This window comes from Priapulus caudatus, unplaced genomic scaffold (genome assembly GCF_000485595.1).
Source record: "Priapulus caudatus unplaced genomic scaffold, Priapulus_caudatus-5.0.1 Scaffold30, whole genome shotgun sequence".
In the NCBI taxonomy this organism is placed as follows: Eukaryota; Metazoa; Priapulida; class Priapulimorpha; order Priapulimorphida; family Priapulidae; genus Priapulus; species Priapulus caudatus.
The window spans coordinates 658,034-670,385 of NW_014577091.1; the positions used below are offsets into that span (position 1 = coordinate 658,034).

A 12,352-nucleotide genomic window follows, 5' to 3' on the forward strand; every position below is an offset into this window, starting at 1 on the left:
ACACACACACACACACACACACACACACACACACACACACACACACACACACACACACACACACACACACACACACACATTATATATATATATATATATATATATAAAGTATAGTGTTGAGATCATGAGATGTGAGTTTGTATAATTTTACCCCAAGGCGTAATGTGAGAGTATGTGTTACTGCTTGCGTGCGTGCAAGCGCATATGTGTGTGCCAATTATACAGTCTATGTTTATTTATTTTATTTTACTATATTTATCACACTATATTATACTATTATGTTTATTAGATGAATGTATGATATGTTTGGGTGATATGTTGGATGATATATATGTGCATATGACTGGTTACTGTGACTGTCAAGGTTACTGTCACAGAAATAATATTCTAGAGACTAGGCTCTCGTGAACATGAATTCGTAATTTTTCACGAGATGGCGCCACGTCCCGTTATTTAATATTTGGCGCGGTGACAACTGAGCATCCAGCAAAAACAAGCAAATATCAACATGTATGGCCGAGCTCTATCATGTGCGCTCCTCTCTCCCACAACAAGATGCACCATCCCGCAGTTGATTCGATACTTCGCGAGAACCGCTGCGGCCGGTGCGCAGCAGGATGTCACGACTGCACAACTTCCAGAAATCTCACAGTATTTTCAGAAAGCGCTGCCCCACCAGGAAGTTTACGACTTATCCCTGAACAACCCTTCGGCCTTCTGGGGCTCGCTCGCCCGAACCAGGCTCAGTTGGTACAGGGATTTCGATGACGTCATCGACTGCGACATGACGAAGGCAAAGCTGAAATGGTTTATAAACGGGAAACTCAACGTTTCAGGTTAGTTGGTCGTATAACGAAACGTTAGAGCTTAATTTGTCAATATTGTGAGTTTTTAGCTTGGTTTTAAATCGTGCTTGTGCGTTTGTGTTGCCGTTACTGTTACTGTTAGTCCAAATGAATGCTGTAATTTACCTTTTTAAAGAGAGAGAGAGAGAAAGAGAGGTCGAGGGCTTCTACCTAGTTCAAGTGAATGTTTCTGTTATCGGCCAAAAAGTACATCAGAGTAGAAACGTCTACTCGGTCCGACAAAGGTGGTCCTTGTAAATTCTAGTTGCAAGTGACAGCTGTCATGGTTCAAGGATAGAGATGATGTCCAGGACGGTGATAGGATAGGATGATGTTTATTACGGCACATGCTGTCTATCCTTGACTCTTGAGCCGCTGTCATGATGACTCGATATTTTTTTTTTAGTGAATTGTGTTGATCGCCACTATATGAAGACACCGGACAAGGTGGCGATAATATGGGAGAAGGACGAGCCGGGCCAGCAAGAGAATGTGTCATACAAGTGCGTGTTACTCTCCCAAGGTTACCTTAATTCTTTCACAGGTCTCTGTGACCGAGCTATTTGCTCTTCCTTGTGTAAACCTATTCCAGCTGTGGATCATTCCTTGTCTTCACAGTTTATAGTTGATAGTGTTTGTGCGTTGTTGTTTGTAGTCAACGGACAGATCTACTTTGCAATACCTTCCATCGTTCATAGCCAGTTGGTCTCCACTCTAATCTAGTGGTGCCGCTCTCTTTCCCACATGCGCATGCATAGTAACTCACGAACGTTTGCCATCCACAGACAGTTGTACGAGATGATGAACCAGCTTGCAAACACGCTCAAGTCACATGGCGTTCGCCGTGGTGACCGCGTCTGCATCTACATGCCGATGACGCCGCTCGCCGTGGCCGCCATGTTGGCGTGCGCTCGCATTGGCGCCATCCACAGTGTCGTGTTTGCGGGATTCAGCGCGGACGCGCTAACGAGCAGGATCAATGACGGTGAGGTCGGACGCCATGTCACGCGCGCACAAACGGCACCGCCCCGTTATTGTTCAATACATATACAGGGCGCGAAATTAGCGCCGGCCCACCGGCATATGCCGGCAAATTATTTGGAGGGCCAGTAACATTGGCAAAACACCGGTCCTCCGAGCTGGCGGTTTCAGCCATGTTAGTGAGTACCTACATTTTTGTTTATAGCATTAATGAGCAAATAGCTTACATTACCATTTTACCTGAAGGATATCACACCATAATTTATCAAAATTTTACAAATTTGAAATCGAGAATGCAAATGTGAAACATGACATTGACAAAAACACTTCGAACATCATTCACGATTTGCATTATAGTCTGTGCAACAGCTACTACGCGATGCCGCATGCTACAACATTTTTCGGACAAGCATTTTTAATTATCATTCCAAGTCTTAGTTTAGGTCACTTCTGGTTCAAACAGCAAACAAAATTTGTGAGGGCTGGTACATTATGGTGAGGGCTGGTAAAAAACTGCTGTTACCAGCCCTCTGGGCCGGTGCCAAAAAATCCGAATTTCATGCCTTGATATATATGCAGTGTTTCTCCTGGATGTTGTAATCATGAGCAAAGTGGCATGGTTGAATGAGTCCGTACTGAAGGCGCTGACGCAAGTGCCTTTACATGTGATTAGCGTGTGCCTGGCGCATAGCGAGCACAGTCGTGGAGTTTATTTGATGTGTGGCAGCATGACACAGATCAAACACATGGGGTCCTGGTTAGCGGAGGTAGAAGGAGAACCTGGGACACAGGTAGTGGTGGCGGTATCAGATATGGGGAGGGAGCGAGATTTTTGCAGCGGGGTGGCAATTTCAGCAAATATTCAGCGAGGCAGATGATAAATCACCATGGCAACCCACCTTGCTTATCACATACCAGGGGAAACACTGTGTATATGTAGCCACGTGAGCTCGTATTATGCGATTTTTATTATGTGATGTATAATTTTAATATCAACTAAATTAATATATCATTCACCAGTCAGCTTAATCAACCTGTTAAATATTTACATTAAGATGAATTATGATGAGGTAACGCAGGTGCACACGTACATGACACCCATGCAGGCAACATGCCAGGTCTGAGCGCAAGCCGTACGATGGTGCTCAGCCGCACGCTTGGCTGTTCTCGCGATTGAACGTCCTCCCCATTGCCATCCTCAGCCAAGGCGGAGACTGTGATCACGGCGGACCAGGTGCTGCGAGGGGGTAAGGCCATCGATCTGAAGAGCACGGTCGATCGCGCCGTCCTCGACTGTCCGTGCGTGCGGCAGGTGTTTGTCGCACAACGAACGGGGGCGCCGGTGTCCATGGGCCAAATGGACATGCCGCTCGAATCCGTGAGTTGGCTGTACAGCAGTTAAGGAGTATACTAACTCATTCCTGTATGTATTAGCTCAACATTTTCGTGGGGACTTGGCGGGAGAGGGGTAGGCTAAAGTGTACCTGTCCATAGTAGCGCACAAAGAGAGTGATCGGGGGAGATTGTTGATTGTGTAATGTAACTAACATGCCATAGCAGGAAGGGAGAGACAAGGTCAGCAGCACCTAGAGGGATCTAGACGTTGAACAGGGTTATGTGGAATCACCCAGAGACCCATAAGAGGGGAGGGAAAGCTGGGGTGATGACTGCATCTAGGGAACTGGTGGCTGGGTTAGCGGCCCACAACTAAACCCCACATACAGAGGGCCATAGAAAAATTAGGTAGGCATGCATTAACAGTTGGGCGCAGAACAAGGTTTTTCCTCTTCTGTGAGGAGTGCACGACTATATGCAATGAGCGTCATACTCTATGTATACTATGTATATTATCATCTCCATATGTATATAATTATAGTCATTCTATCACAGTGGGCACTTCAAAAGATTGAAAGCTAGAGGTGCAAGTACTGAAATACCAAGCTGCAGTCTCACTCTCGAACCCAATATTAGAACAATTGTGAGAGACAACACGAGTAATAACGTTACGATTTAATTATTTATATTATAACGATGTAATACAGTAAAAACCTGTGTATGAGAACATAGTGATTAAGAACCTGTTAGGCTAAGATTTTCCATTTAGACCCCTCCTTTCTTCTTAGACACTTCCTTTTAGACCCATTAGAGTCTCGAACCAAAACCTCTGCGTTGTCTGTTATTGACCTCCAGTATGGTGATGACGCCGTAGTTTGTTGCACAGTCAGAGGCGGATCTTCAGCAGATTGTAGATGTCTTTACTGAAGCCTATGAGAAAATGGGACTCACCTTGAACACAAGGAAGACAAAGGTGCTCCATCAGCAAGCCCCTAATGAACAAGCTGCAGCTCCAAAGATCCGAATCCATGACCTTGGTGGTCCATGACCTTGGTGGTCACCTTTCTCAGGCAGCCGACATTGACCATTAAATACAAAATTGACTTCAGTGCGCTAGTGCTACCTTTGGTCGCCTCAGGAAACGTGTCCTTGATGACTGTAACATACGACCTGATATCAAGCTGCTAGTCTATAAAGCAGTTGTTGTCCCCACCATTCTATATGGAGCTGAAACTTGGGTCACATACAGGAGGCACCTAAAAGAACTGGAAAAATATCACCAAAGATGCTTAAGAAAGATCCTCCAAATCCGTTGGGAAGACAGGCGCACTAACGTTAGTATTCTCTTACAAGCCAAGACAACTAGCATCGAAGCACAGTTAATACGTCACCAACTCCGCTGGGCTGGCCATGTTACCCGAATGCCTAGCCACAGACTTCCTAAGCAAGTCCTATATTTCCAGTTGCGAAAAGGCGAACGCACAAGAGGAGGACAGAGAAAGTGCTACAAGGATGTACTCAAAGCCCACCTAAAAAAGTATAACATCGACCCTAGCACCTGGGAAACTGTTGCACTAATCACCATCAATGGAGAAAAACTATATGGGAATTAGGCTCTCAACACTTTGAAGCCCAAAGGAGGCAGCATGAAATGGAAAATCGCGAGCGACAGAGAGCACGTGCTGCAGACAGAATGAATCACCCTGACCCATTCATCAATCTCAACAACACCTGCATACATTAATTGTAACAAGACATGTGGATCCAGGATTGGCCTTGTCAGTCATCTGAGGACCCACAGACATCCATAGCTTTCCCATGGAAGACAATCATCCTCGAACTCGAGGGATTGCCGATGATGATGAGGGATTAAGAACCTGTTAGGCTAAGATTTTCCATTTAGACCCCCTTGACATAAGAACCAGTTTTAGCCTAAACTTTGAAACAGGTTTTTATTTGATAAAATTCAGTGAACATTTACATATTCTTAAGTAAACTAAAACAAAAAAGAAATAAGATATCCTAGAATAGGGTTTGTATTTGTCTAGATTTCAGTCATTTAGACAATTATATATGCATATTTTATATAAACAATGAACCGCACCAATATTCTACCAGCAACAAGCACCTTTTTTTCTTAAGAAAATGAGAATCTATTTTTAAGAACTTAAATAAAAAGCCTAACTTCCCAGTAAACACCAATTATATAAGAACCTTTTTAGGCTAACTTGGAAAAATGCCAGTTCTTATACGCTGGTTTTTACTGTATTCCTAGTTTCCCTGCTCAAACTTCTGCCCGCCCGCGCTCCCTGCTCGAACCTCGGCGCTCCCTGCCTGAAGCCTCTCGTTGCCATCGGTTACAGGAGATGGCGAAGCAGTCGACAGAGTGTGAGCCTGAGGTGATGGGCAGCGAGGATTACCTCTTCATGCTCTACACGTCCGGCAGCACGGGACAGCCGAAGGGTATCGCTCACACGCAGGCTGGCTACCTGCTGTATGCAGCCATCACACACCAGGTGGGTGCAGCCAGAACGTATATATACGTACGTAGTGGTAGTAGTCGTGTTACTCATAATAGTGGCGCAGGTTCGTATCTATCTCGTTTTGTCTAGGGCGGGGGAGGGGCAAGGTCATGTGTGGTTTGTGTTTTGGGCAGTTGGCCATGGCAATTTGCTATTGACCATGTATTAGTATCTTGATTTGTCTGATTGGGGCAAGCACCCCCCCCCAGCTAGCTACCACCCTGTAGTGGTTGTTGTAATGGTAGAAATCGTAATACTAATAGTAGTAATACTGGTAGTATTTGTGTTAATAATAGTGGTAGTCGTTGTCACTGTAATAGTAGCTGGCAGTAGTTAGCAATTATGGCATTTTGCTAGTACTAGTAGTATTACTATTATCTAGAAGTAGTTAGCAGTAGCAGGAACAGCAGCACCAGTTGTAGTGGTGGTAGTAGTAGTGGTGGTGGCAGCAGCGGTAGTAGCACCAGTAGCAGAATATAGAAGTATGATGTCTTAAAGTATTTATTTTAAACATAATTTCCAACCAGTCTCGTGATTTCCCCACTTATGCGATACTTACCATTATTGCTTGAGTAACTGCAACTGTCTAGAATAATGCTGTCATGTCTTAGAACCTTCCTACTTGGCTATATTCACCAAAACATGCACGATTAGAGTTTTGATTACTCGTTTTCATTACAGCAGCCATTTCTGGCAAATCTCTGACTATCTCGTGATAGCGCAAGTTATCAGCCAATTTAAAAAAAAAGGAGTCAACTACACAGAATCAGATGCCCTATTGCTTGAATTAGGTGCACTATAGGTGCACTTATAACTTGTTGGTGCATTAAGGCACCACTTGCAAATAAATTGTCGCTGTAATAAAAAATGCCATGGTGTTATGGCGTGTTCAATTCCAATTTTCTATGCTATAATAGCATATTTTTGGGTGTGTTTTATTTTTATAGCGTGTTTTTTAAGTTGGTGTAATCAGTAATATATATCCGCTATGAGGTAAGACTATATTTCGCTATATTGTTTTCAGATTGTGCGTTTTTGCAAGCACTGATTTCCAAATAAATCCTTTAAGTGTGATGTTGTATATGCTTTCCTAATTCAGCGTTTTATCCATCCATATATGCAGACCGTGTTTGACTACCGTGAGGGAGACATCTATGCATGTGTGGCTGATATAGGCTGGATCACGGGCCACACGTACGTGCTGTATGGGCCTCTATGCAATGGAGCCACCACCGTCCTGTTTGAGAGTATTCCCACCTACCCCGACCCAGGTTGGTAATTGAAATCTAGTACTAGTCTAACAGATTCGTGCATGCTTGCACGATATTACTGTCACAATCACTTCAATCAGCGTAGCCATAGGCTGCTAGGTGGCGATTTCCGTCGTTTGCTATTGTGGTAAATGATATGTAAAATAGTTTCTACTGCCCCCTATCTGATACATATTGTGGTTATTTGTTACACTAGACTTGTAATTATCTGGTATACTATGTTTTTTCTGTTTTGGAACTGCAGTCTTGGATTCCAATACTTCTAATGGGTAATGTTTGTGTAGTGTTAAGTTTACATCAGTTTTAACCTAGTACCATGACCCTTCTTTTGCATGGTGTAATGCTCACTGCTGTGTATGTGCGCGGTGGTGGGGTTGGGTGAGGGGATATCTGTTATTTGCACTTGTTATCGAGTGCACTCTGCTTTTTGTCTGCAGTCATGTACCTGCCATCTTTTGGTGATATCTCAGTGTTGTTTTACTATTAAAAAATGCCATGGTGTGTTGCAACTGCATGCTTAATAGGTGGTGGTTGGGGGTCGGGGGGGGGGGTCGGTTTTAAGCGATTATTTTTTTTTAATTGGAGCAGTTTGTTGCTGTAGGACTTTTAGCATATTTTTAGAACAACCAATGGACATTTCTGAAGCATAGTTATACTCGAACCTACATATTCATACAAATTTTTTTGTTTAATTGAATAACAAATTGTTTGAATCTTAAACAACTTCGTTTAAACTTGCCTTATATATAGTCTGATGTTTGCGAGGTAGTAATAATTCGAATGATTTAAGCATTCACTAAAGTAGCTACAAAAGCTAAACATGCTCGCAGAGTGGTGTGTTGTTCCTGCGATTGTTCTCTGACGGCTGGTTCGTGTGATGAGTAGTATAACCATGACAACGCTTCGTTCTCGTGCAGGTCGGTACTGGGAGATGGTGGAGCGTCTGCGAGTGAACCAGTTTTACGGCTCGCCGACCGCCATTCGACTGCTGCTGAAGTACGGAGACTCGTGGGTGACACGCTATGACCGTTCATCGTTGCGGGTCCTTGGCACAGGTGACGGATGTCTGTCCTAGACCAGCGTCTTGCATCCATGTCTTTCATTGTTCCTCTCATCCTTGAGGATTATTTGAATGGGTGAGCGATGGCTATTCCTGTAAGAAAGCCTCATTCTTGTGTATCCTTCATTGTTATCCCTCATCCCTGAGGATTTCTGGCACAGGTAGCATATTGCCTTTTCTTGTTCAGCTTCGTCATTCTGCATCCGCGACATCCTTCTGTATGAATTACGTTTATCGTCCACCCTCCAACCCCGACCTTCACGCCGCCACCGCCATCATTGCATCCTATTTAACAATGTTAACACACATGGTACTGGTCATTTTAACATTACATCCATGCAAAATTTAGCTAATGATAAATCGATGTTATTTGATACATTATTGTTCAAGTAATGCAATTACAGTTCATGTTAATGCAACTCTTATGATTATAGCTCGTATAGATCCATGTAGAGATTTGCATCTGTACTGTCAATGGATGCGATGTTCACCTGTGGGAATCTATTAACTGAGGTATTTAACGTCGTTAGGGTGGTTGACGGGAGATCGGGCTCGATCACGCGCCACTAGTATTCTCCATTTCCTCTGTGTTACCACGACACTGGTCTCCATCTTGCAGTTGGGGAACCGATAAACACTGAGGCGTGGGAGTGGTATCACAACGTCGTCGGCAACGGGAAGTGCGACATCGTCGACACCTGGTGGCAGACAGGTGAGTCGCCCGTGCGCCGCGCGACCGCCGTCGTCGTGGGGAACAAGTTCGTTGATTGTTAATGCTGTGGGCGTCGTCGCCGTAAGTTATGACCGTCTCGTTGGCTCTTACAGAGACCGGCGGAATCTGTATTGCGCCAAGACCATCAAGGGTTGCCGCACCTATTATACCGGGAGCCGCCATGCGGCCAATGTTTGGCATCGCGCCAGCAATCGTCTGTCCTGACAGTGTATGTATGCGTCGCAAAGTAATTCATATGCATCGTATTGTCATAGATGAATGGAAAGGTGGGTGGATGAGTGGGTGAATGGGCTTATTGGTTGATTGGGTGGTTGGGTGGCTAATTGGACGGATCTGAGGGAGGGATGGATGGGTGAGTGGATGTGTGGGTGGGATTTTGGATGGATGGTTTGGAAAAGCATGGATCGTTTATGAAACTGATCATACACAACAAACTTGAACAAACAACTCCTGAAATCGTAATTGAATAATCATGATGAATCACAAAGGCGAGATCTGACAGTAAGAGTAAAACCTCACCGCAGGGTAAGGAGTTCACGGGTAACGACGTGTATGGAGCTCTCTGCATTAAGCTGCCCTGGCCCGGCATGGCGAGGACAATTTACGGACACCACAACCGCTACGTCGACACCTACTTCAAACCTTTCCAAGGTGAGATAACGATGACAGCCGCAGCACATAGCAGAGAATTATATATATATATTATACTATATATATAATATAATATATATATATATATATAATATATAATTATATATATTACATATATATAGTAGTTCATTATTGTGAAACACTAGGAGGTGCACGCGGTGGTTTAGATGACTCAGGCAGCGACTCGGACATAGAAGTAGTTGTGCAACTGCTGCGTTATGTTGGCAACATCGTTCTGAGTTACTATCTTAGTCTTACTTGTCATTTGTTACTTGTTACTTGTCACTTGTTACTTGTAGCTTACTAAGGTTGTTAGGCACCTGAATCATCACGGGTAAACAACCCCGTTGGGGGAAACGGCGAAGCATTGTAATGTTGTTCACGCACGAAGAACGCCGCTACCGTCTGCTGCTGGCAGTGGCAGTGCTGGCCTCTAATTTTTTTTTAGCGGTGACGTTGAGCAGTCATACGTATCGTTGGGCCGTTAGCGCGTACTACTTCACGGGAGACGGCGCGCACAGAGACAAAGATGGCTACATCCACATCACCGGCGCATCCGCATTCGACGAATGGACGACTGTCTTATTCAACTCACGGCGTCGTCATCGTCTCGGCACGGCCGAGATCGAGGACTCGATGGACGAGCACGGGGGGAGCGACGTCGCGTGAGACAGGCTCGTCGTACGGCTTCCCTCAACCGTCAAAGGCGAAGCCGTGGTAACAACGGAGTGTCGAGGTGGGCTCGACAGGGTGTGCGGGAATCCGCTCACCCGTCAAGGCGCAAGGAGTGGGTTCAAGGGCGTGAAGGTGGGCCTTCCGGCAGGCGATGTGCGAGAATTCTCATCGCCCAGTGTCAAGGGCGAATGGTGTCGTTCAAGGGGTGATAAGGTGCGGGCTCCGACGGGTGTGCCGGGAATCCACTCACACGGTTCAAGGGCGAAGGTGGGTCAAGGCAGTTGGGAGGTGGGCTTCCGGCAGGGTGTCGACTGCGAATCCTCATCACATTGATCAAGGTCGAACGAGCTGAGCCGTCAAGTATGTAGGAGAATGCGGCAGGTGTCTAAGAAAGCCGCAGTCTTCTCTACACCTGGCGTTCTCACCTCGCGGTTTGCTTACACGTCTTGGCTTCCCCATACGTACGCGCGACTTTGCTAATTTCCGGCGGGGTCTGATTCAGCCTCGTCCGCGGCGGTGGAGCCACCAATAATAGCATGAGCCGCCTCCCGACCCTACGCGCGCGATGCTCGCCCAACTATAGCTCTAGATAGACTTTATGGGCCCTGTTGCAGCAAATCATGCGCAGGGAGAAAGGGATTCGCGCTACTCATCCCTTCCGCAACGACCGGTCAGTTTTTTCCCCGCTCCTGATTTCCTATTCGCTACCTATAGCTTTTTCTTGCATTCTTCCCTCCGTACTTCAACTGTCCACCTTTTCACCCCTGCGAGTCTACTTCGCGTCCACGCCTTACGGTACGAGTACTGATTATCTCGATTACATATCTGTGTTATGTAGTTACGATCCATCTGTTAGTTTCCGTCACGAAGTGTATGGGAAAGCGGCAGGTTGCCTAGAACAGCGTGCTTCTCTACACCTGACTCATCCTAACCGCAGGCTCTCTACACCTCCCCAACTCCCATTGGCTTCCCCATACGTAGCGCGCACTTTTGCTAAATTCCGGGGGTCTGATTCAGCCTCGCCGTCACGCCGGTGTGAGCCGATCCAATATAACATGGGCGCGCATTCGGCGCGTGCATGCCTGCGGGCCCAATTAGCCTAGATACTTTATGGAGACCTTCAGTTGACAGCCAACATTGCGCAGGAGAAAGTGGACATCCGGTGCTCTTTCATCACCTTACCGCCAACACGTGGTCAGTTTTTCCCCCGACTCCTGATCCTATTCCTTCCTATACTTTTCCTTGCCATCTTCCCCTCCTACCTTCCACTGCTTCACCTTCCACCCCTCGTCCGAGCTACTTCGCGATCCACGCTGTACGGCTCACGAGAGGTTACTAATAGTCGGTTACGATTCTGTGTGTATGTAGATATCTGTGTAGTTTCGTAGAGTGTGTATTGTGTCTGATTGAGCTGAAATAGACGCACGAGGAGTAGCTTTCATAATACGGTGTTTCTGTTATCTGTCTACGCAACAACCTGACACTACCCTTAAGGCGACTACCTCGCACATACTAAACCGTAGAACCTGTGGGATCGACAACCGAAATCCCTCACTTATACAAGTGGTGAAGGTGGGCTCCGGCAGGGTGTGCGGGAATCCCTCACCCGGTCAAGGGCGAAGGTGGGTCAAGGGGTGAAGGTGGGCTCCAGCAGGGTGATCGGGAATCATGCATCCAGTCAAGGGTGAAGGTGGGCTCCGGCAGGGTGATCGGGAATCCTGCATCTAATCAAGGGGGAAGGTGGGGCAAGGGGAAAATGTGGGCTCCGGCTGGGTGATCTGGAATCCTGCAGCTAATAAAAGACGAAGATGGACTTCGGCGGGGGTGAAGGGAACTTGAACCTTGTGAGGGTGTTCTTGGGGGGATATGAGAAATCCTGCATCCGGTGAAGAGGATAGTTGATAGTGGGCTCGGCGGGATTGACGGGAGTCCGGCAACCTGTATAGGGTGATGGTGAGCTCCAGGTGAGGTGCTCCAGCTCCAGGGGCCGGTTTCACGAAGCGTACTTAAGTATTTAATCATGATTAAATCACTAATCATGATTAACTTTTCGTACTTAAATTGAAGTGACTGTTTCACGAAGCGTAATTAACTTTAATCATGATTAAGGTAATCACAATATTTAATTCTACTCAGGAGCATGATTAAATCCACTAATCATAATTAGTTGCTAGTACTAGAAGTAGCAGGCCCGTCGGAGCCGCTACGGTTGGTACGGGATTGACCGTACCACTTTTCAGCCTAAAAAAACAGAAGAAAAAAGGAAAAGAAAAAAGAAA

At 45.9% G+C, this 12,352-nt stretch overlaps 1 protein-coding gene across 1 annotated transcript in view; it reads left to right on the plus strand.

Moving 5' to 3' along the window:
• Positions 1 to 508: 508 nt before the first annotated feature.
• LOC106815960 (acetyl-coenzyme A synthetase 2-like, mitochondrial) overlaps positions 509 to 12,352 on the plus strand; it is a 21,713-nt gene continuing 9,869 nt past the window's right edge. Inside the window, exons 1-12 of the mRNA XM_014820500.1 lie at positions 509 to 836; positions 1,252 to 1,348; positions 1,631 to 1,830; positions 3,029 to 3,204; positions 5,525 to 5,677; positions 6,807 to 6,954; positions 7,872 to 8,009; positions 8,634 to 8,726; positions 8,840 to 8,955; positions 9,272 to 9,399; positions 9,890 to 10,063; positions 11,646 to 11,695. Of these exons, the coding sequence (XP_014675986.1) occupies positions 509 to 836; positions 1,252 to 1,348; positions 1,631 to 1,830; positions 3,029 to 3,204; positions 5,525 to 5,677; positions 6,807 to 6,954; positions 7,872 to 8,009; positions 8,634 to 8,726; positions 8,840 to 8,955; positions 9,272 to 9,399; positions 9,890 to 10,063; positions 11,646 to 11,695 (1,801 nt within the window). The remainder of the gene's footprint in view (positions 837 to 1,251; positions 1,349 to 1,630; positions 1,831 to 3,028; positions 3,205 to 5,524; positions 5,678 to 6,806; positions 6,955 to 7,871; positions 8,010 to 8,633; positions 8,727 to 8,839; positions 8,956 to 9,271; positions 9,400 to 9,889; positions 10,064 to 11,645; positions 11,696 to 12,352) is intronic.